Raw genomic sequence first — 25,385 nt, forward strand, 5'->3', positions numbered from 1 at the left:
CGCATCGAAGTACTAAAAATGCTTCAAATAATATAGTTATGAACACAGGCACTGAGAAGTAAACAATTTCATTTCCGGCTAAACTAAAACAATGTGGTGGCGCGTTGATTATATTACACTTAGTTTATCAAATCACTCGAGCAGTTTAATTCCCCATAATAATTTAAGTCCTATTGTAATATAAATGCAAACAATATATAATTACGTCTTGTAATCCGTTTTAGAGATGGCATATTAATGTCACTTATTTTTATTTAAGTATTTTTCCATCTGACAGTTTCCATTTGACAGGAACAAAATGAACGAATGAACGAATGATTTTGGCATAAAGTAGTCGCAAACCCGAAACAATGTGTGCACACGGCGACCACACTTTATGTCACTTTGTGTCATGTGTCGACCCTTCCCCATTTCTGGTAACTGTGTCGACACGGCGACGACTCTGCGACTGGAATTGTGACCGAAACAGACGGTGTCGACACAAGATGTGTCAACACCGCGTCGTAACGGCGACTGGAAATGGTTGTATGGGCGATTCCACAGTCAAACCGTGTAAACTGTTTTGTGGGACACTGTACCTACTTGTATACTCGTAAGCTGTATATTTTGATGTTAATAAATAAATAAATAAATAAATTTTAAAATGGGACTTATTCGCGTAGGTATTTAACGTCGGAAGTAAATCTTAAAACTTAAATACGCGATTTACGGCCCGATTCGAACTAATAGATCTAGAAACGATAAGGATTAGATATGTCAGTGTCAAATGTGATGTTTCTTCAAACAAAAACGTCACTTTTGATCACATTTTTGTCACATCTAATCCGTATCGTTTCTAGATATATTAATTGACATATTTTAAAGTTCGATTCGAGCAGTAAGTCCCGTTTTACAATTTAATAATGTGTAAAAATCATTTTAATCAAGTTTAAATCTGTGTTTTGAATTATATCATTCGAATTTTAGAATTCAAATTGGCCTGTATGCTACACACAAATCTGACAAAGATTACAAAAGACATACTATATTCATCATTAAAATAAGACATAATATTTTATTAATACAATGTTTACCATACGTATGGGCTCGAAATATAGGTAATCAGGTATGTATGTATTTGTGTAGAATTATCTACTGATTTAATACCTACATACGCATATAAGAATGTTATCGTGCCCAATTAGACTGTATAGAATTCTAATAGTAATAGTGTAATAATTTCTTAATTGATTTTCTTTCAGTTAGTTTCGTCTTCGTCTTTACTCGTATTTTCTTTACTTTTGTTGCTTTTGATAGTATTTTGCGTTTCCCTCGGGAGTTAAGAGAAAATTCAAATGTAAATAGGTAAATTTCTAGTTAGAACGGCTGTATCTGATAATATTAGAAATATTCTAAGGACGCTTTAACTTAACAAGAATTTTAATGTACTGGTCGAACATGAAAATTCTTGTTAGAGTAAAGGGTCTTCTTTGATTGGACTAATATGTGTAGTATGTATTTGAATGCAGGCAACGTCATCCGATTAAAATTGGCAGTCGATAGGGGAATGAGATAGATTAAATAGATTGATATCATGGTGGGTTAATGAGAACAATGTGTTTAAATCTAATAAGGAGTCTTATCAGAACGGAACATTGTATAAGTATAATGGTAGACGTACGTTATTAGGTTTGATTTCTATAGGCCCTGAGCATGAACTATAGGGGGCAGCATAGGAGGCGTCATGGTGGAGGCGGATCTGCGCGAACTTCGAGTCAACAATTGCCGAGAGGTCGCACAGGACCGAGAAAAGTGGCGATGTCTTGTGTCGGAGGCCAAGTCTCATTTTGGGTCGCTGAGCCAACGGAGTAAGTAGTAAGTTTTATTAACACAAACAAGTTTGGATGGTGCCGTGGGTCACCCAGCTGAGTTTTTGAAAAATGTAGGGCTTTTTTTTAGTTCATAATACGGTTCCTGCAAAATGTGAATACCAATCTTGAGGCCTTTCTCTAGTATTATATCTTCATCGATTCTAAACATGATTACAGATGTAGCGCATAATTATATTCCATCGTATTTTCACGGAAACGTACGAACGTGCTATTTCTGTCAGTCTTGGTACAAAAAGTATTAAGATTGACTGAAGTAGCATGACAAATACGAACGATTCTGAGAAAATACGATGGAAAATAATTATGCACTACATCTGTATACACGGTGCCCAAAAAATAAGTGCATTCCCGTTGCCAGGGAAGGTTTTAGGATTATAGTGAGCAACTTTTACTATGGGACGAACCCCGAAATCGCGAAAAAAATTTACCCTCCCATAGAAAATGGACCAGCCAAAATGTATGAAACAGCTAAATTTTTTTTCGCGATTTCGGGGATGGTCCCATAGTAAAAGTTGCTCAGTATAATTCCAAAATCTCCCTGGCAACGGGAATGCACTTATTTTTTGGCCAACCTGTATATACAGATGTACTTAGTGCATAATTATACAACATTGCTTGTTAGAGTATTGTAATATTATTTGCAACAGCAAGCCACTAGTTTCAACACATGTTTATGAATGAAATCATTTGTCTTTGCACTTTGAGTGTTTTAGTGTATACTGACCTTTTCAATGTGTGAACTGTCGCATTACACAACAGACCAGCTCGATGGACACCGTAAGTATTTTATTCTTTGACACCGTACCACTGAGATCTTCTTTCTTTAAAAAAAACTAAACTCTTACTATTTTAGATTTAAGCTAGTTATTAATTTCTTTTAGTAATATCACTGTATATTTCTTATTTAAAAAAAACTTATATGGTGCATGTAGTGTATGTAGATGGTTTTAGCAATAAACGTTTTTCTGTTCTATTCTATTCTAGTCACTGACGAGTCGGGGTCTGCGCATAGGCGCTCTATTTTTTTATGATATAGAAGGCCTATCGCCTGTTGGTAAGCGATCACCATCGCCCATGGAGGCATGGACACATGCAACACCTGAGCGGTTACAAGTGCGCCGCCGACCTTTAAGATGACGACATTTTTAAATGACTCATATAATGTGGGCAAGGGAAGTTTCATAACTAGGCATGAACATATACGTAGGTAAAAATTGTTAGGTATACAAAGAAAACAGAACGAAGTAGATGTTTTGTATGTAAAGCTTCTACTCGCTTTTAATAAGCATAGTAGAATTCGGGATGATGGCTAAGGCGAGTCTTCTATTCTTCGTTTAATACATTGTTTCTTACCCTAAAGTAACTCGAAAAAAAATGCCAGGGGCCGCCAACTGTTTGGAACAAAAACAACCCACTTTTGCCTGTGCTTCCAGCGGCCACGATTCGTCTTCGCGCCACAGGTTAAGAACCACTGGTCTGATAGGTAAGTGATCCGTGTGTTTCCCAAACTTTCCTCATGTCCAACGAATTGTTTTACACTTCGCTAACTGATGTGGGCGGGCTGAAAATTAATTTGACACACATTTACTGAGAAACTAGTGATTTCCGTGAAACGCTGGCTTTTCTTCAATTTACGAGTAAAAATAGGTTTTTGCAAATAGTTAACACTTCATAAAATACCGATGCATGGTAATATAGTTACTTCAACTCTTAAGGCCTGTGCACACCGGCTGCGTGTGCGTGACGTGCACGTGCGGCAGCGGCGTTGTAGTATACAGATCCTCATGAGAGACGGCACACCGCTTGCGTGGCGTGTGCGTGTGCGGCTCCAACATTTTAGCGCACGCGCACGTGCACGTCACGCACACGCAAGCCGGTGTCCACAGACCTTTAGGGCCACCGTCTTTTGAGCGTCGGCGTATAGTCAGCGCTATGTAAAATGGCGTCGCTGCGCAGTTGCTCCAACGTAGCGTCGAGCAGCAGCCATAGAGTTGACTAGACGCCGACGCTCGGAAGACGCTAGTGTGAGGTCTCTCTTAGCCATATCTCGCGAGGTGAATAGTTTGATCATACCGAGTAAGTTTTACAATATGATCAACCCCGAAATCGCGAAAACATTGACTATTATTTCATATCTTATACAATCGATAAATCTATGATTCTTATAAATATATTCATATTTTTGATATTTTTTAGGGTTCCGTACCCAAAGGGTAAAAACGGGACCCTATTACTAAGACTCCGCTGTCCGTCCGTCCGTCCGTCCGTCCTTCCGTCTGTCACCAGGCTGTATCTCATGAACCGTGATAGCTAGGCAGTTGAAATTTTCACAGATGATGTATTTCTGTTGCCGCTATAACAACAAATACTAAAAAGTACGGAACCCTCGGTGGGCGAGTCCGACTCGCACTTGTCCGGTTTTTTTTCTTATTTGAAGGGACAGTTACCGTAAGTGGAAAAAGGTTAACTTAGATGCTATGGTTTATTTTCTAATTATTATTATTCTTATTAAGCCTTTTCTTCTTTCCTTAAATTTTCTAATTAGTTTTCTACAAATCCATTATAATTTTAATTACTAAATAAATTTATTACATTGGCAGACCACGTCGGCGATGGCGAGACGAGTTAGACTCCTTTTTAAGTGAATGGCCAGAGACTGCACAGGATCGGGAAGACTGGAAAAAGTGGGGGGAGGCCTTTGCCCAGCAGTGGGACATTATAGGCTCCCAATAATAGTAATAAAATAATTTATTACATATCTTTCTACTACTAAAATCATTAGTGTAGCTCTGAAGACTGATTTTATGATTATATAAAATATAAATTTTAAAGAATTACCTCATCACATTCAAATACAGCCTGGCGTGATAATTATCAATAAAATACTTAGGTACTAGTATTCACAAAAGACCATGCTAAAAGCTTAATATTCCTAGCGTATTTTGTCGAATAAAGGCACAAAACGGTTGAAAATAAGATTTCTTTGTTAAGAGTAAAAGGTTATGAAGATTCACGCGTAGGAGGCCTAAAAAACCAATGTCTTGGTAAAGAAAGTTGAATACGTATACCTAAATGTCAAAATAACAATTATGTTGCTTAGTTTCCACCCTCAGTTATGCCCACGTTAGGTACTTAACTACAAAGGCTGGATAATAGGGAAATGCTGAGCACATGTGATATTAACGGGCGAGGGAAGCGAGGCCTTCTAATAAGAGTTTGGCAATTCCTGTTTCGACTGCTATAATAGGTTTTAAAACGTGTGTGGTAAAATATTGACATTATAAATCTTGTAATCCAGTTATATATTTGCTTTTTTTTTTGTTTTTCTGTTATCAAATCTTCTATATAAAGATATCGTTCTTTAAGCGGTATACCGCTTATTGTCTAGTTTTTTTATGCTTAATTTGTACATATACCAATACTGTTTTTTTATTATTGGTGAGCAATAAAGAATATTTGCGTTATGTCTCATTTCGTATGGGATATTGAGTTTCCAAAACGTCCCGCTTGGCGCGCTGTTCTGTTCATACAAGAGTTCATGCAAACGCGTACGTCCGTAACGCTATCAAATGCAATTTACACTGAGTATTCAAGCATATTAGTACTACGTTATATACGTACAATGGACCGAGAAACATTAATTGTTATCCAAAGCTAATGAGTCATTATTATGATTAACATAGTCAATATTGATCCAGCATTCACTGTTTATCATAATACGTATTATAGTAGTCTATTGAACTACTGGCAATAACCTACTCAGGGTCATAACTTATTGATAATATTTAGTTTCCTCAAAGTAACGGTATTAAACTTTGACCTTTTACTAGAGACGAGCAAAGGATGGCTGACGGCCCGATTCGAACTTTAAGATACGTCAATTAATAGATCTAGAAACTATATGGACCGGGCAGTCACGCTAGACCGGGCCGTACCCAGGCCGAGGCGTACGATATGTCATTTTCTATGACGGCTGATTGGTGATCACGTGGCACGTGTTGCTTTCCATAAAATGAAACGCCGGAAGCTCAAGCCCGGCCCTGGCCCGGTCTTAGCGTGACGTGAGTCATCCTAATAGTAATAGTTTAGATTGAGAGAATGTTATCCGTATTATTACTAGTATTGTTAGTAGGTATACATAATAATACAAGTATATGGCGCCATCTTGGCCGATTTTAATTCTTTTGTTGAATTTATTTTCGTTCGATTAGGTTTGAAGAGCTCTCCATTCTGGGCGGAATCAATATTTAAAAAAAATTGCCAAAAAACCAAACAAAGAAAATAAAAATGTGAATAAATAAATAAATAAATGTTGTAGGACATTCTTACACAGATTGACTAAGTCCCACTGTGAGCTCAAGAAGGCTTGTGTTGTGGGTAGGTACTCAGACAATGATATATATAATATATAAAAACATAGAAAACAACCATGACTCAGGAACAAATATATTCACACAAATAAACCTTTACCGGGATTCGAATCCAGGACCATCGGCTCCACAGGCAGGGTCACTACCCACTAGGCCAAACCGGTCGTCAAAGTCAGGTTAAGTTTTAGCTCAATCTCAATGGGAAGTGGATCTAATTAAGCTTACAATATTTATCCCGAACAACATACATTACAAACATTGTAAGATAAATAAAAGCATGTAAAATGTAAGCTAATTAATCAACTCTAATGTACCACAAAAGAAGCACACCAATTATAATCACTAATTCAATTATAATTTATAATTCAATGACTTATAAATCCCGTGATGCACAGATTAGCTTATCCGCCATCTTTACTGACGCACAATCAGCCAATTAGCTGCTGGCAACACTGCCATTGTTGGTCTGTGGAGTTATTAGCCTGCACTATGAATAGGCATTATGTTAGATGTTTTGGTAAATTTATTTGACGACGCGCCTTAAATGGTAGTAGGATTGAGAAGCTTATCCAATGCGCCGATGAAAAATATGAGTTGATTTTTAAACAGGGGATCGTCTGATCTGTAACCAGATGTAACCGAATACCAGGGGTAGGAAACTAGAGCGTTCGGCCTTTTTCGGCTCCGTTCGGCTCAGCATTGCTCCGAGCAATAGGGTTGGCACAACTTGACGTACAACCACAGATAAGATAATGACTTGAATTTTGACAACCCTAGCTGAAAGGGCTAGTGCCATACATTAGAAAGGGACACCATGATTCGTCCCTGAACCGCTGTCAAACTTCAGTTTTGTAGGAAGCTTCCTTTCTGTACGGTAGTAGGTATAGTCTGTCCATTTTACAAAGATCAACGTAATAGTAAATGTATGGCAAACTTGATCTTAGAAATCGGACGGGCTACACTGTTACTTATTCTATGCTAATACTTACCTCTTTCTTGTATGAGTTATAGCTTGCACTATGAATATGCCTTATGTTAGATGTTTTCGTGGATTTATTCCATATCTCGGGCGACAGTTCATTCCACAGTTTAGCTGTGCGCCAAGGAAGTATCTGTCCGGTATCCAGACTGGTAATGATGTATACTAGGTACTGTATAATATATTCTGTAGCGCTATAGGTGGGTCATTCTCCAGATTTGTGCCTACGTCTAAACTCCGTCAAACCATACTAAATGTAAACTGAAATAAACCGGCACCTGCCGCGATGTATAATATATTCTGTAGCGCTATAGGTGGGTCATTCTCCAGATTTGTGCCTGCGTCTAAACTCCGTCAAACCATACTAAATGTAAACTGAAATAAACCGGCACCTGCCGCGATAGCAGAAGACGCTGGTTCGATTCCAGCCTGGGGCACTGGAGGCCTTGGTCACTTTTTCTTAGTACCTATATGACATTTATTTCAGTTTATAATTTATATAGTAGTGTTTCTACTTGAAATAAACTTAAATACGCGATTAAGTCCCGTTGTGTAGTTTGATAATAATTTAATTTGTTCTAATACTGTACATCTAATACATACATACTTAATCATACTAAATGTATGAAAAGTTTGACGGAGTTGAGTCTGATCCCAGTCATACACATTAAGAAACGCTCCTAAAATATCTGCCACCGTGGAATTCTTTTATATAGCCGGTCAAACAACTTCGTCAGTAGAAACAGGCGCAATATTCAAATTTTCTATGGGACGATTACCTACATTTTTTAAATTTGCCGCTTTATTCTACTGGCGGAAATGGCTTGACAGACTATATCTTTTCAGTTCGCGTTCTAAAGTATCTGTCACAGTCTAATTGTTCTACATATAGAGACATATATTATCTCTTTTTGTTGTAGATAATTTTAACGCGTAGTCGGATCCGTTACTTTTGATGCTGGCTGTACCTATTTTATCGAACAACAGTGGTACTTACCTATCTACTACCTTCTTGCGATATTCAAATGTCGTTTGATGTCAGGTGCACGTTCGAATTGGCCTGTTAACGGCTAAATCAAATTAGTTAAATTATTTTTAAAATTTGTTTAATAATACATTGTTAAAACCGTAATTTTTTTTAATAGCCTATGTTGTGTTCCACTGCTATATAGTTAAGGCAATAAGGCCTCCCCTTTCTTCCGCGACTCATCACGGTGTGGTGCAAGGTGCAAGGTGCAAGCTCCCGCTAAGCGTCGAGGTCATCCCGCCATCTCTTAGGGCTGATTTAGACGGCGCGCGCACTCGTATGCGATTTTAGTTACATTGAGGATTATTGGTTACATCAAATTCAGCCGACCAATCAAATACCGCAATGTAATGAAACTCGCATGCGAGTTCTCGCACCGTCTAAATGAGCCTTTATTCTTATCAAAACTTATCAAAACCCCAATTAAAGTTAAATAATTTAATGAGATGAAAATAGCAATTGCTTTCCAAATTATCACTCCGATAAAATAAATTAAGAATTTTATTCGGCCAGTAATGAAAATGGAGGATTAATTAAATCATTTCGTCGCCTGATCTCTTCTTCAAAGTTTTCAATTAAATTTATATTAAACAAAATACTTTAGTTAAAATAGTATCTGAAGGCGTAACGAATATTTTTTTTAAATCAGTTTTATAATATTGGTTGATTAATAAAGGATGACTCACGTTAGACCGGTCCGGGTCATCCTTAATTGTGGCACAGTTGCTCTGTTGCAGGGTGATTTTAAACCAAAGGGTGGTGTTTTAAATCAATGTTACAATTTATTGAAAATCAGGGTTCGCAAAAGTGTCTACTATAGGGAACCCAAACTTCACCGTCGGCGCCCAATTTCGCCCCAGTAATATATGAAAAGAATAATTTTACCAAGAAATAGATATCTATTATAGATATACATATATTATATTTGTATTACTCACTTTCTAACAATAAATCATTTCTATTTATATTTATTGAATTCACAATGAGCTGCACAAAATTAGTTTAAAAGTAAAAAGTACAAATTCTAAAATATTCTACCTATCTTCGCCACCCGTTCCCAACTTCGCCTTATCATTTTTTTATTGTGAAAATTGTAATCCTGACTACTGAACACGTCCTGGATTTCATGATACAATTTATAGTAGAATTATGATTTAATGCTAATTAAGTCGAAATACCAACATAAGATAAAAGCTATGTTAAGGTGCGTACTTACGTACCAACCATTATTTTCAATAAACTGAAACATTGACTATGGTGTTTGGTCATTACTCTATTGGGGTTAAACCACCTGCTGGTAATATTTTTATTTTCCAATTTAATTTTAGGTATGGTATAAATAAAAGGCTTTGTAAGTATCAAAACGTCTCAGTATAATTTAATTACCGCTTCAAGATATCTTTGTACATTTTTATACAAAACAATAATATTTTATTACGTCTAATAATTACAATCCAAAAATTACATTTATTTAAGTTTATAATTGTTAAACCTAATATCACGATTTAGCTTAAATATAGAATAATAGGTACGTAAAGCGATTAGTACGGATACCACGAGTTGACATTTTGACGTTCACGCTAGCAACTTCGAGAACTCGCTCGCACTGACATCAGTAGGTACATACCTACTCGTATTGGTGCAAGAGAGACTGCGATCGAGTTCACGCAGTCGCTAGCGTAAATGTCAACTCGTGGTAGCCGTAAAGATCTAGATAACTTTAACATCGCGAACATAGATTATATTACATCTTTCCGTTATATTGTTAGAAAGCACATCAATATTACATCAACATACTTGCTTTTAGCTATAAATAATATATTCCAATAAGCAAAATAAAAACAGGCCAATAAAAATAACTTATAATACAACATAATATTTGAAAAGCTGAAACTAAACAAACTAAAAATAAGTTAAGTATTTTAAAATAATAATATTATACCTATCACGTCGAATGATGACCCCTATAAAAAAAACTTTTTTCTATGACAGTTCATTTTCATTATGGAGTAGCTGTGAAGTAAAATGATTGTTGTAAACACATTAATTTATGTAGAAATATAACATACTAGCGACCCGCCCCGGCTTTGCACGGGTTAACAAATTATACACCTAAACCTTTCCCAAGAATCACTCTATTGATAGGTGAAAAGCGCATGAAAATCCGTTCAGTAGTTTTTAGTTTATCGCGAACATACAAACAGACAGACGCGGCGGGGGACTTTATTTTATATGGTGTAGTGATAAGTAAATAAAATACGATAAAAGCACATTTCATCGATTATTTTTTAAATTAATTCCAACTTAAAGCGACTTGAAGGAACTTTCAGATCATGATTCGACGTAATAAGTATAATATAATTATGACTATTTTAAGCAAGAGGACATTGTAAATAAAGTTATAAGTATATTAAACATTACTAGTTTACATTATAATAATGATTATTATAGGAAATCATGAAAATCATCTTAAACTATTTGGTGTTGTTTTACAGTGACTTTGCGAACTTCATTCAGCTCGAATAAACTTTGTAAAATACGATTAATATTAAATTTAAATATTTGAAAAGTTTTCCATTATCAGACTCAACATTTTCACGCCATTTTTGTACAAAATATTGTTTCGATTCGTACATTATAAGTACCGTACCAACATATAATACCACACTAGATTACGTATGTGAAAATTGACAGAATGGTACGTTATTCACAGTGTTCTATGTACAGATTTATATAAATACTTGTTACAACATTGAAGCCTTAAACTAGACTAAAACGGAGGTAAGTAATAAGTAACGAGATTGTGCCTCAAACAAAATAAGTACGACCTTTTCCCGAAGCGCTGGCCGCTATAGAGCGCGGGACAGTGGGGGAAATATCTTCTACCCTAGAATATACGTGACCGGCACCCGGGGACAACCTAAGGTCATAATTAAACCGAGGACATGTACGGTTGTCGATGGACATGTAGCTATTGTTCGAGTTCTCCCCCTCTCCGTACGTGTTGTCGGATGACGGCGAGCTCTCGTTGTTAGACGATTCGCCGTCCGTCCTCTTACAATACTGTAAGGAATTCGTGAAATTCTGCTTTGAGCAACTATCGTTTGTGACCGGCATCGTTGTGTACCTCAGCGTCGGCGTCTGTCGAGACTTCTTGAACATGCTTTGCTCGGAGCCTTTTACAGTGATAATAGTATCGGTCGAATTTAGTAGAGCTACGAATCGGTCCCAAAAGCGGGGGTCGCCCCAGGACACGTTCTTAAACTTATCTAATACGAAACAGAGCTCGTCATTTATTTGGTTGTTATCTATTAACTTGATAAATATCACTTTGTTCAAATCACTCCTGTTTAACGATTTTAAGTAGCTGTAGAATATGTTTTTAAAATGGATGTCGCAAAGATCACCGCAAATAAAATTGGTTGTAATGACAATAATTAAGCGCTTGGACAATTTGGAACTTTTTGAAAAACTGTCAATTGTGAGAATGTTTAGCGGTGACTCATTCCTAATCGGCTTCTTTGAAATCATTTTCCTATACTCTAGCTCCGACATTATGTTATGATTCACGAAGTTATTATCTTTGGTATTACATATCACGTAGTAATCGTACATGTGGTTCGGGTTGCCGTCCAAAACGTGGTCTACATCCGGGCATGATTGTTCCTTGAACAACGGGACTCCGTATTTCGTATAGAACCAGTCACTGACTTCATACCGAAACGCGTAAAATATAGCACCTATAAGACAAATGACTACAAGGATAATTATCACGCCGCAGATCACGGCGAAATAATTGTTAGGAAGAAATATAGATTTTGAAACGATCTCGTCTCTCAAAACTGTGGGATCGCTAATAGAGCCCATGTACTCTTTGCAATGACTCAGAACAGAAGCGATTGTTATTTTAGTAGGCTTGCCCTCGGTATCAGTGCATAACATTTTTTCCGGGTCATTTGGATCGCGACGCAACCAAGAGTCTAGTTCCGCTATGCTCTTACAGTCGCAAGAATATTGGTTTCCTTCGATAGAAACATGAGCCAAACTTTTAGAAGACGACGCTAACAGTTTCCAAGGAAAAAAGTTAACAAGTTTGTTGTCGTCTATTCTGAGCACTGAAAGGGATTTCAGCGAGGAAAACGTATTATTCGCAACGTGAACAATAGCATTGTGATCTAGATATAATTCATTCAAATTATTCAGATGTAAAAACTCATCTCCTTTTAACTCGACTAATTTATTGTTTTCTAAATGCAAAACTCTGAGCGAATCGACGCCTTTGAATGTTTGGTTATTAACTTCCATCAACTTTGTATTGTTGAGGTATAAAACCTGTAGCTTCTTTTTGCCTATAAAAACGTGATTTCCCAGATGACTGATATCGTTTCCGTCCAAGTATATCTCGGTGGCGTCCATTGGAATTCTGTCCGGGACTTCTGTGTAGCCGGCGCTCGAACAGTCGACTACATTCGCATTCCAAGTGATATCGTGATAGCATCTACAGTTGCTCGGGCATATCATCTCGCAATCGCACGCGACGAAATCACAGCAATGGCAAAGAGCGAAGCAGTGGCTCTCGTACGGGCAAAGGAAGTCGGAAGGCGACATGTCTATTATAGTTTTCTTTTCTTTAGTGCGCGAGTACACGAGCGAGCACAGCGATTTATCTAAATCTAGAACCCTCGGGTATTGACGAGTGTGACTCAAATAATTAATGCGTTGAATCCATTCCATCGAACAATCACACACAAATGGGTTTTCACTTATAAAGAACTCTGGCAGGTCGCTATCATCATCTATTTGATCTAACCTAAATGCATTCATGTCAAGTTGGATCAGTTTGTTATTATTTAACGTCACAATGGACAGTCTTTGTAGTTTTGAAAACGTGCCGACTTGGATGTGCTGTAAATTGTTATGGTTCAAATAAAGTTTTTCCACCGATTTCGGTATTGAAGTCACAGTAAGCTGGGAAATGTTATTGAAGCTGAGGTCTAGTAATTTTATATTAACATCTGTATTAATGTCGTCGTTGACAAAGTTTTCAATGTAATTTTTATGTAGATCGAGCCATTCCAAGCTATTAGGGAAACTTCGGAAATCGAAGGACATAATTTTATTTTGGGACATATTGAGCCACACCAGACTGTTGAGAGTGCTGAAAATACCATCGAAATTGGTTATTTCGTTTCCATCCATGCGTAATAATTTAAGATTTACGTTTCTACGAAAGCAACCGGGAGCGACGTGTTTGATGTTATTGGAGGCTAAATTGAGCACCTGTAGCTGGGGCAGATGTTCGAAAGTATCGTCATTTAAATATGTTACTTTGTTATCAACTAAGCGCAGCCCAAAAAGTTCGGAGAGGCCGCGAAAGTTTTCCCGGTTCAGATGGGTTATATTGTTGTTGCCGATGTCCAATGACCTCAGCGAGCGGAGCTTGCGAATTGATACAGGAATAGACGATAAAAGATTATCGTTCAAACCCAAGTCTCCTATAGCCGTCATGTTGTCAAAAGCGTTCTCATCTATGTGCTTTATTAAATTGTTGTCTATAAAAAGTTCGTGCAAAACATGCAAGTCAGTGAAAAGATGGGAATGAATGTGTGTTAATTTATTGTTTGATAAAGTCAATGAGTGCAAATTTCTCAACTCTTCAAATGCGTGCTCATCGATATAATTAATATCGTTATGATCTAAATTTAATTTTTGTAAACTGTACAAGTCTTGGAATAGATAACGGTCGATTTTATTTAAACGATTATAGGATAAGTTTAATATGACCATGCGAAGTAGTCCTTTAAAAGTACCCTTATTCACCCATTTACTAGTCAGTGCATTTTGTGATAAGTCTAAAATTTGTAGATGTTCTAATCCGTTAAAAAGTGCCGGCGGCAATACTTTCAGAGTATTATTACTGAAATAAATCTCTTTTAGAGACTTCGTATCTACGAATAAATCTGGTGGAACTTCGTTCATAAAGTTACTAGATAAGTTTAAGACCTGTAGGCTGAGCAACCCCTCGAAGGCATTATCTTCTAGGGTAGAAATAGCATTGTTTTGCAAAAACAGTTTTGAAAGTGAACGCAACTTCGACAAACTATTGTCAGTAACTACAATTAAATCATTATACGACAAGTCAAGCACTTCTATAACTAAGTTACAACTTCTTACGCTTAAGTTTTGTTCTCTAAACGAATCAGAAAATCCGATAGTCTTTATGTTTTGCAAGTGGTTGTTAGTCAGGTTTAGAGTTTTCAAACTGTAGAGCGAGCAGAAAGTTTCTGTTTTCGTGCTCCAGATGTTGTTGTCGCTCAGGTTGAGTTCTATCAGCTCGTTGAGCCCGGCGAAGGCTTGGTCGTTGATCTCCATGGTCATGGCTGACCACTCGTTGTTGTACGTCGTCACGTGCAGTCGCTTCAAATCCTTGAAGTTCTCAAAGGCCCGCGCGGGAATCTGTCGCAGTTTACACTTATCCACAACCAGCTCCCGCAGTTTCGACAAGTTCGTATATTTGCTTTTCTTCTCCGAGTGAGTAGTTAAAGAGCTCTCGAAGAACAGAATCTCACTGCACTGGACGTGCAGCGATGTGATGTCGTCGTAATGGGCCCTGGAGATGTTCTGCAGCAGGAGATCCATGCTGCTGATGGTGCGTATCTTGCAGAACAGCACCGCATCCTCAGAGTCCGTCTCCTGGCGGTACCCGCACTCGTGCGGCTCACCGGCGACCACATGATAGAACAACACATACACTAACAGACGAAAAGTTCTGCGGCAAGTTTTCATTGGCATTTTACGGTACGCGAGCGACGCGGCTGTGCCATTTAAGCGTTGATCGCATCATAAATATTCACGTGGCGTGAACGTCATCGCGGGGCGCGTGGAGTGGACGCGAGCGGTCGGGACGGCGGCTGCCCACCGACTGAACGGGTTCGCTAACTCCGCCTCCGAGGCCCCGCCGCCCGCCCGCCCGGCGCCTACTACTAACTTCATCTCATATTATCGAGGGTGCAAACCGTACAATTATCGGCATTAATTATAAACTACGTTACAACGGGCAATTTCCGGGAATACGTTATGATTATTATAGAAAACAAGCTCTAAAAGCATTTTTATACTTGAACAATTTTCTAGAGTATAATATCGGGGAATATAGGGCAAACTTTTTTAAAGAGTGCTCCTTAAGCTAATATTACATCGGGCACACCTGTTGTGAAAACTTGGAACTTTTTACTCGGGTCCGGGTCTCGAAAATGAGATAAAAGCCTTGGGAAATAGTTTTTTGCACCACATGTTTTGCGCTCCTTTTTTCGCGTTATAATACTTATGTACTTGTGTATAGGTAATGAGGTGTGGTTCGAGGAAAATTTTACAATAGAGTTTTTTTTTATATACTTAAGAGCGCTATTATTTACTTATGCATTGAAATCGTGGCGAAATTATGAAATAGGCAAAACATAAAAACAGTATTATATTTATATGGGATTAGTGAATATAACGAAAGAAAGAATAATAAAACTATTTAGTAATTTAGAGAGTAGAACACTCCCCACTTGAATCTTATGGAATTAAACTCTTTGTTTTTTATTTTTCACAGGGCGCACAAACTTTGTCACGCAAAATACATGACCTAATCTGCTTGTAGGGCACACTATTTCAGGACAAAACAGAATCTTGTCAGACTTTACAATGCAATAAGTACAGATGTAGAGCATAATTGTTTTCATGGTATTTTCACGGAAATTTACGAACTTGTCTTGCTACTCGTATTTCTGAGGCCAGTCTCTGTACAAAAAGTACTGACATTGACTTAAATAGCATGATAAATACGATCGTTTCCGAGGAAATACGATTGAAAACAATTATGCACTACATCTATAGTACTATTACACTAGTAGGTAAACTTACAAATAAAAAGTGACAGCGTGGCGACATGGAAATGTACGATTGTACGCGGAAACTCATTTGAATGCCATCCGTCTTCGAAAGGATTGTGTTAAAAACACGATAAGCAGACAGCATACTCGTTTAGGTTTACAAATCAACAAACCCTGTTACCTACCAATGTTGCACAGTACATTGAAAATAAGGGTTGGTAAGTAAAATAAGAATAAGAATAAGAATAAGAATGGTTTATTGCCACATACATGAAAATAACATAGAGTTAGAATTGAAGTACCCGATCTTCGCCTTTAGTATATACATAACTTCGCCTTAATTAGCATTTAATCATAATTTCACTAAAACTTGTGTCATGGGCGTTTGGTATTTCAACATTTAGGCATAATTTTAATATTAAAAAAAAAATGTTGGCGACGTTAGGTTATCTATTTTTTATTAAATACTATTTTTACTCAGCTCTATTTATTGTGAATTAAAGATAGTTTATTTATTGGCAAAAAAGCGGGGCTCCGTCTACTCAGGGAAAGAGACCAAGATTTTCACGTTTCACGATGTGCCTAGGAATTCAACAATCTGCCTGATTTTACGATCGGCCGCCGACATACCTACGCATATATAATATTCCGACCTTGTTAGCGTCTTTGTTTTTCTATTTCTCCAGTGGGTGGTCCAGCCATCTCAACCTACAAATTGCCTTACTTGTGCATACCTCGATACGACCAAAGAGAATTTGAAATAGAGGCGGATTGTCAAAGTAAATTATGTAGCCACATTAAATTTTCGACAGAATTTTAAAACTTTTAGAACGCCATTTGACTTTGATCCTTATTCTTTCAATGATATGTGATGCAATCTTTTCGAGCGATGGTGCCATACCTTTGGCCAAGTCTCGAGTAGATGGCTTTACTATTTGATATTTAATTTAACAATACCATGTACAAATTTAACGTATACTAGTAAAAGAATAAGGATCAAAGTCAAATGGCGTTCTAAAAGTTTTAATCATTCTTGTCGAAAGATGGCAGTAAGTTGACTGCATAATTTACTTTGACAATTATATACGCCTCTAGTCTGAATTCTCCTTGATACGACCAATTATTGCGTAAACCTCCGAAGCATAACAACTGACTGGCCATTGACTCTTATGTCGTTGGAATAAGGGTCAGTTATTTGTAATAAAGATGGTGTATACCTACTACGTATTCCCACGAAATAAGCGAGCACACGGGCGAAAAGAGTTGTGAGCCAGTGTAAAATTATCTCAAGAACCGAAGTATAATTAGGAATATATTAATATGTGCAATTGGCGGTAAACATAAATATGGTATAGGCAGTTTTGGAAATTTTCAGTAAAATTTTGACTAGGAAACTTTCATTTTGGAAATGAAAATTTAGATTCGAATACAAAAAATTTCTAAAATTTTCCCCCGTGGAACTTACGACATTTTGAAATTTTCCCAACGGCATATTTTTACACAGTACGAGTAGTCCCCAATAAGGCCTAATTTACCCTCTGGGTTGGAAGGTCAGATGGCAGTCGCTTTCGTAAAAATTAAGTCAATTCTTGGGATTAGTTGCCAAGCGGACCCCAGGCTCCCGTGAGCTGTGGCAAAATGCCGGGACCACGCGAGAAAGATGATCATGCAAGTCTATCAAAGCCTTCGCTTTACCAGCGGCGGTAGCACGGTCGCATATTTATCGCTTGTCACCACGCCTGTCACGTTCTAACAAGAAAATGACGGACATAGTGACAGGCGATAAAAACCGGGCAAGTGCGAGTCGGACTCGCGCACGATGGGTTCCGTACCGTAATGCAAAAAACGGCAAAAAAAAAATGGTCACCAATCCAAGTATTGACCCCGCCCGACGTTGCTTAACTTCGGTCAAAAATCACGTTTGTTGTATGGGAGCCCCACTTAAATCTTTATTTTATTCTGTTTTTATTGTTATAGCGGCAACAGAAATACATCATCACGGTTCGTGAGATACAGCCTGGTGACAGACGGACGGACGGACGGACGGACGGACAGCGGAGTCTTAGTAATAGGGTCCCGTTTTACCCTTTGGGTACGGAACCCTAAAAATGGAACCATAATGCTGCGCCCGCGCTCGGTATGCGATTGTAACAACTCCATTTCAAGCCTTATTGAGTCGAAGCATGTTATTACGTTTTTGTTCGGCTATTGCATTATTTATAGGGCAAAGTAAATAGTTGTATAATAGTAAAGTATCCGGTATTATGGTGTAAAGATGTAGTTTGGTCCATTTATGATTTTTATCTGAATTTTCTGTTATGGGAGGAAATTAGAGGTGAAAACGAAAGCCTACCGGGCTGTTTCGAACTTTAAGATACATCAAAAAATTGTTAATATACGACATGTATCGGATATGTCAGTGTCAAGTCAAAAGTGACGTTTCTTCAAATAAAAACGTTATTTTTGACACTGACATAATTATCCGATCTATATTGTAATCTTTAGCAAATTTTTGACGTATAAGTATATGACGTAAAGTTGGAATCAACACGCGTACTACCTATTTATACAAATACGGGATTAAAGAATATTATTCTATTTGAAAGAGTCTTGGACAGAGGTGAGAAGTAATTCACCTAGCAATAAACAGTAAACTTTGGCTACACTTAGATACAATATAACATTTTTTTATTGTCCTATTTTGAGTATTTTGTATTAAACACTTTTATTCGATCTCTTATGTTTTACCGATCAAAAAACGTATGACAAATATACTTACATAAATTTTACGAGGTAAATATCGAAAAACGTAATTGATCATGATTCTTTTTAGACATTTTGACTTACAGCCGCTTTATAATCATTGAAAAATCATGTAAAAATCAAGCACAATCCAATGATCCCCAACTTTTCAGACTCAATTGTGAACAATCATTAATGGAAATTATGGAATAATGCAACTCAAATACCATTGAACTGTACCAACCCTTTCACTTATTGAATTCCACAACAATACCGATCAACAAACAATTTCAAACAAACATGCGTTAACTGTACTTATGTAAGTAGATACTTTGTAGCAAAAATTATATTACAAAACGGTTTTATACTTAGTGGACACAATAACAACTCATCACTCATAGGATGGTTCAGTTTCTTTTTTTTTACTTGCAAATACGTGAGAATGTTGCTTGGAAAACATATAAAAACTCAAAAATGCGCGTTTTCCCCGAGAACTAGCTAGATCGATTTATCGCCCCCGAAACCCCCTATATAGCAAATTTCATCGAAATCGTTAGAACCCCCATATAACCATTCCAGTCGCAGAATCACAAAGTGGTAACTAAATGTCAGATGTGTCGTAACAGAGTCCACACAATGTGTCTAGAATTGTTTCGAAACAAAGTGTCGTCGCCGTGTCTACACTTTTCCGTAACAAGGTGTCGACACATTTGTGTGCACTTTGCGTGCGGTTTGCGACTAAATCTGACAGCAAATGTCAATATAAAATACCTCTTGAAAACCAAGGTTTGTCAAACTACTATTAGTGTCTCGTGTGCTCGTAATTCTAGTAAGTCATCATGGGCAATGCAAATGATAATAATCGACCGAAACCATATAAACACCCAACACCCGTCAACCTTTTACAGAAAAGTTTTTAAAGAAATTCAATAAGCTACTTAGGTCAGGCAACGAATGCTCCAAAAGTTGTAGAGGGAAATGCTCGGAACACAATTTTTGACTCCGTAACTCGGTTTGACAAGTTAGGAGGTGAACATATCAAAAGTCCCCGGCCGTAGCCCTTGAGCGGGGGGGAGAGAGGGGGCTTTAAAGGTCCCATTTTCCCGTTTTTCGATTATATCTCGGAAACTATGCATCTCAGCGACATGGCCACTTATACAAAATGAAAGTTAATTTAATTTGTTACAAGTTTATTCAATCAATTTTTTCGATATGTTGAATAGTTTTTGAGATATCCGCTCTTGAAAGTTTATTTAGGGCTCTCAATTTTATCTTGATATATCTATATCAGTGAAGGTGCTAGGCCGTGTTTGGTATCGTTTTCGTATAAATCTGGGGTGCTGAATCCATTTAAGATATCACATTGACACCATTCCACAAAATAAAAATAAATCTTTTTAGGGTTCCGTACCTCAAAAGGAAAAAACGGAACCCTTATAGGATCACTCGTGCGTCTGTATGTATGTCCGTCTGAATACACAAAATAGTTCTTTACCTATAGATGACAGGAAAACCTATTAGAAATGTGCAGTCAAACGCGAGTCGGACTTAATGTACGGAACCCTTAATACGCGAGTCCGACTCGCACTTGGCCGGTTTTTTTGAAACTCTTCTTGACGCTTAACCGCTGAACCGATTTCGTTGAAATTTGGTATAGAAATAGTTTGCGTCCCGGAACAGGACATAGGATAGATCTTATAACCAAAATCATCTTTTGAAGGTGTGAAAAGTGGCGTGGAAATTTGTACGGGAAATCAATAACCGCTGAACCGATTTATATGAAATTTGGGATGGTCTACAGCTTTGATTTAGTTAAAAATGATGAAAAAACATGACTTCAAACCTAAACTTAAACAGTATTAACTTCAAGAAGTCAATTCTGAATTCCCCCCTACACCTCATTTCACACCTTTAAAGGATGATTTTTGAGATAACTTATTATATCCTGTCTCGGGACTCAAAATATATGTGTACCAAATTTAAATTAAAACTGTTCAGCAGTTTAAGCGTGAAGAGGAGTTTAAAAGAAAGTATTTTAATAAGTTTATATGTTTTTACTTCGGAATGGTGTCAATGTGATACCTTAACTAAATTTGGTACTGCGAATTTATACGAAAACGATACCAAACATGGCCTCGTAGCTTTACTGTTGTAGAAGTCAAAATAAAATTGAGAGCCCTAAATTCTTATTACTTGGCCAAACTTGTGTAGAAGGAAAAGGTAAAATAAAAGTCTTCGGCAGGAATATAAGACACAAATATATATTTTTTTTGCGTTACTATTTCATTCATCAAATATAAACATACCTTGATTATACTATTCTAGTGAGATCCTCATAGATAAACAAAAACATTTACTTAAAAAATTACAAGGTCGAAATGTCACGGAACTTGTGAGAGTAATATGTAAAAAATAAAAACTTTTATGACAAAAAAAATCTGGACACAATTTAAGAATCACCCAATTGCGTCGAGGAATCATCTGTATTTTTGCTTGTTTCATTACCTCCTCGCTTCTTTTTTGTCCTTTGTATTCTGTAGCAATTTGTTAGATCTGAAAATAAAGATAACTTGCGTCGTCACGGATGTCGATTTATAGGTTTTAGGGAGTGCAGAATTCGAAAACGATGATCATTTTATAATCCAAGATGGCGGCTACGTATTTTGTCATAAAAGTGGAATCCAAAATAGTCATCATTTTCGAAATCTGCGCCCCCTAAAACCTATAAAACGATATCCATGACGACTTTTATGACATAGTGCATTGCCGCCATTTTGAAATTGAAAATGTTATCATTTTCGAAATCTGCGCCCCCCAAAACCTATAAAACGTCACCCATGACGACTTTTATGACATAGTGCATGGCCGCCATTTTGGATTCCAAAATGGTCATCATTTTCGAAAGCGCGGCCCCCTAAAACCTATAAAACGACATACATGACGACTTTTATGACATAGTGCATGGCCGCCATCTTGGAATCCAAAATGGTCATCATTTTCGAAATCTGCGCCCCCTAAAACCTATAAAACGACACCCATGACGACTTTTATGGCATAGTGCATGGCCGCCATTTTGGATTCCAAAATGGTCACCATTTTCAAAATTGGGGCCCCCTAAAACGTATAAAACGACATCCATGACGACTTTTATGACACAGTGCATGGCCGCCATTTCGGATTCCAAAATGGTCATTATTTTCGAAATCGGCACTCCCTAAAACCTATATATCGACACCCATCTCGACTTTTATGACAAAGTGTTTTGCTACCATCTGCATGCAAGACATTTCTATTATTTTTACGTACAAAAATGGCCCCCTGTCAACTTTCAATCGAGATTTAATCGATAATTTATTCGATTAATATTCAGATTAATTCAATTTCAATCTATGTTAGGTCGACTAAACTAATCGCGATTAAAATTTGAGAATTAACTTTTTTTATTCCATTAATTAGTCGGATAAACAGATAATCGATTAATGCCCATCTCTGACCACGGCATTTTTACACTTTGAGAATATCTGAAAACAAATCAACACAAGGAGCCATTTTGCAAATCCAGTAACATACCAGTAACTTTGTTATTACTTTTGACAGCGCGTGTCATGTGTCAACACAGAGTCGACACAAAGTCGAAACATTGCAACTACTTTGTGACTGCAATATTTCTCAGCCTTAAACCATATTTATACATCATAATTAACAAGTTTCGTAGTATGTAAAGCGTTATTTCTGTTATTTAAGTATAGTATACGCATCGAAGTACTAAAAATGCTTCAAATAATATAGTTATGAACACAGGCACTGAGAAGTAAACAATTTAATTTCCGGCTAAACTAAAACAATGTGGTGGCGCGTTGATTATATTACACTTAGTTTATCAAATCACTCGAGCAGTTTAATTCCCCATAATAATTTAAGTCCTATTGTAATATAAATGCAAACAATATATAATTACGTCTTGTAATTAATACGTTTTAGAGATGGCGTATTAATGTCACTTATTTTTATCTAAGTATTTTTCCATCTGACAGTTTCCATTTGACAGGAACAAAATGAACGAATGATTTTGGCATAAAGTAGTCGCAAACCCGAAACAATGTGTGCACACGGCGACCACACTTTATGTCACTTTGTGTCATGTGTCGACCCTTCCCCATTTCTGGTAACTGTGTCGACACGGCGACGACTCTGCGACTGGAATTGTGACCGAAACAGACGGTGTCGACACAAGATGTGTCAACACCGCGTCGTAACGGCGACTGGAAATGGTTGTATGGGCCGTTTCCGAGATCCCCGAAATACCTATATAGAGATGGGTAGGGGTGAGTAAATACTGAGTATTTACTCGGTATTTACTCAAAGCAATCGATAAATACCCGTATTTACTCATTTAGGTGGGTAAAAACAATTGCTTATAAAATATTAAAAAAGTGAGATTTAAGAACAAAATTGTCTTTTATTGAAGAGTGCTAACATGTATTAACAATATCTATAAAATAAGAAGCATATAGAACGCTTAATTTTGGAAAAAAAAGGTAATTATCAGTGAGAGGCAAATTGTGATAATGCATACTTAACAATTTTGTTTTAAATAAAAAGGTATTTACTTTAAAAATATGGTACTTAAATTCTATCGATGTTCTAGGTAACGACATGTCGCGCAAAAGTGCGTGTTTATGCGGCACTTACGACCTTTTATTAAGGGTTTTTTAAAGAAAACTCAAAAATGGCTCAACCGATGATGTTCAAAATATTGTTTTTTGTACTCTATTATACGGCTAATCTACCGATATGTTTTCATATTTTTCCTGAACTTTGGTTCGAAAGTTATAGAGAGATAAACATTATTTTGGCCTTTAGAAACGGTTTTTTTCCAAAAATATTCAATTTGTCCAAAAAAGTTCTTAGAAACATTCCAGTTATTTTAAAATACCTATTTAATGATGTGCAACTCGTTAGTGGTTTTTGATTTTTTTTTTTTGTCAATTAATTACATGTATGGAGTGCCCCTTTTAAGCGGTAGCGGTTCTCAGTAGCGGCTTACAAAATACACCTATATTTCAAATTTATATGCCCATTTCAGCACTCTAAATAGTTTATACCCACCAATTTGGGTATAAACGAGTAAATACGGGTATATTGAGTAAATATTTACCCGTGAGTATTTACTCACTACCCATCTCTATACCTATATAAATAATCAAGAATTGCTCGTTTAAAGGTATTAGATTTGCAGGAGCCCATACAAAATGATCAGCTTGATGGTACCATGTAAGTACCATAATATTGCATTGTAACCCAAATTTCATATTTATGTAGTTTCAGCTCAATCGAGTAAAGGATGACTCACGTTAGACCGGGCCGTGTCCTTACTTTTCCATAGAAAACGATGCGCCGGGAGCTCCGGCCCGGACACGGCCCGGTCTAAAGTGAGTGATCCTTTATGGGAAGTGGTTCTAATTTCTAATTTAGCTTACAAGTCAAATACTAGATATTGAAACGATATGGATTGGATATGTCAGTGTCAAACAAGTGTCAAAAGTAACGTTTTTGTTTGAAGAAACGTAAATTTTGACACTTGTTTGACACTGACATATCTAATCCATATCGTTTCTAGATCTATTAATTGACGTATCTTAAAGTTAGAATCGGGCCGTTAGCCCGAACAAACATATACAAACAAACATTGCAAGTTGAATAAAAGCTTGTAACTTGTGAAATGGAACAAGTGGTGTTCGCAAAAATTAGTACCTATTTTAAATGTTAATATTTTTCCTTTTTATTGTGGGATGTACCACATCACAACCGCCAACATTAACTACAATTTACTATTAACTATTTTTATTTTTACTGTAAAGTAGTAGGAAGCGCTGGTGGCCCGGCGGTAAGAGCGTGCGACTAACAATCCGGAGGTCGCGGGTTCAAACCCCGGCTCGTACCAATGAGTTTTTCGGAACTTATATGTACGAAATATCATTTGATATTTACTGGTCGCTTTTCGGTGAAGGAAAACATCGTGAGGAAACCGGACTAATCCCAATAAGGTCTAGTTTACCCTCTGGGTTGGATGGTCAGATGGCAGTCGCTTCCGTAAAAACTAGTGCCTACGCCAATTCTCGGGATTAGTTGCCAAGCGGACCCCAGGCTTCCATGAGCCGTGGCAGAATGCCTGGATAACGCGAGGAAGAAGAGGTAAAGTAGTATTTTGTTAAATTAAATAACTACAACGAGTTCTCAAGTGTGGTCTTCAGTTTCAAGTAAATACCTATGTAAATTACCTTCCTTGTTTACGGAGATGATTACTATTATCGCACCGTGGAATAATAACCACATGAGCCGATTTCCCAAGATCGTGAACAGAAAACCAATTTAATACACATCTTATTATTTTAAACTTCAAATAACTACAGCGTGGAGTATACGCATGGCTGCCCAAGATGAGGGACGGACATACGGTCGGTGCGGACGTCTGACTGATGTCAGCCTGTCAGGTCGATTACGATACAAGTGCGAAAA

The 25,385-nt window shown here is 37.2% G+C and overlaps 1 protein-coding gene and 1 long non-coding RNA gene across 2 annotated transcripts in view; both read right to left on the bottom strand.

Moving 5' to 3' along the window:
• The window catches only part of LOC134794468 (uncharacterized), a 379,329-nt gene that overhangs the window by 264,926 nt on the left and 89,018 nt on the right, over nucleotides 1–25,385 (bottom strand). The gene's annotated exons all lie outside the window — the stretch shown is intronic.
• LOC134794417 (toll-like receptor 6) lies at nucleotides 9,596–15,236 on the bottom strand. The gene has a single exon (XM_063766228.1). It carries the CDS (start codon nucleotides 15,037–15,039, stop codon nucleotides 11,056–11,058), a length of 3,984 nt encoding a protein of 1,327 aa, XP_063622298.1. The 5' UTR covers nucleotides 15,040–15,236; the 3' UTR covers nucleotides 9,596–11,055.

Source organism: Cydia splendana, chromosome 10 (genome assembly GCF_910591565.1).
Source record: "Cydia splendana chromosome 10, ilCydSple1.2, whole genome shotgun sequence".
NCBI classification, from domain to species: Eukaryota; Metazoa; Arthropoda; class Insecta; order Lepidoptera; family Tortricidae; genus Cydia; species Cydia splendana.

Excerpts from the sequence above, each read along its gene's own strand:
- LOC134794417 (XM_063766228.1), bottom strand. The coding sequence starts at position 15,039 with ATGCCAATGAAAACTTGCCGCAGAACTTTTCGTCTGTTAGTGTATGTG.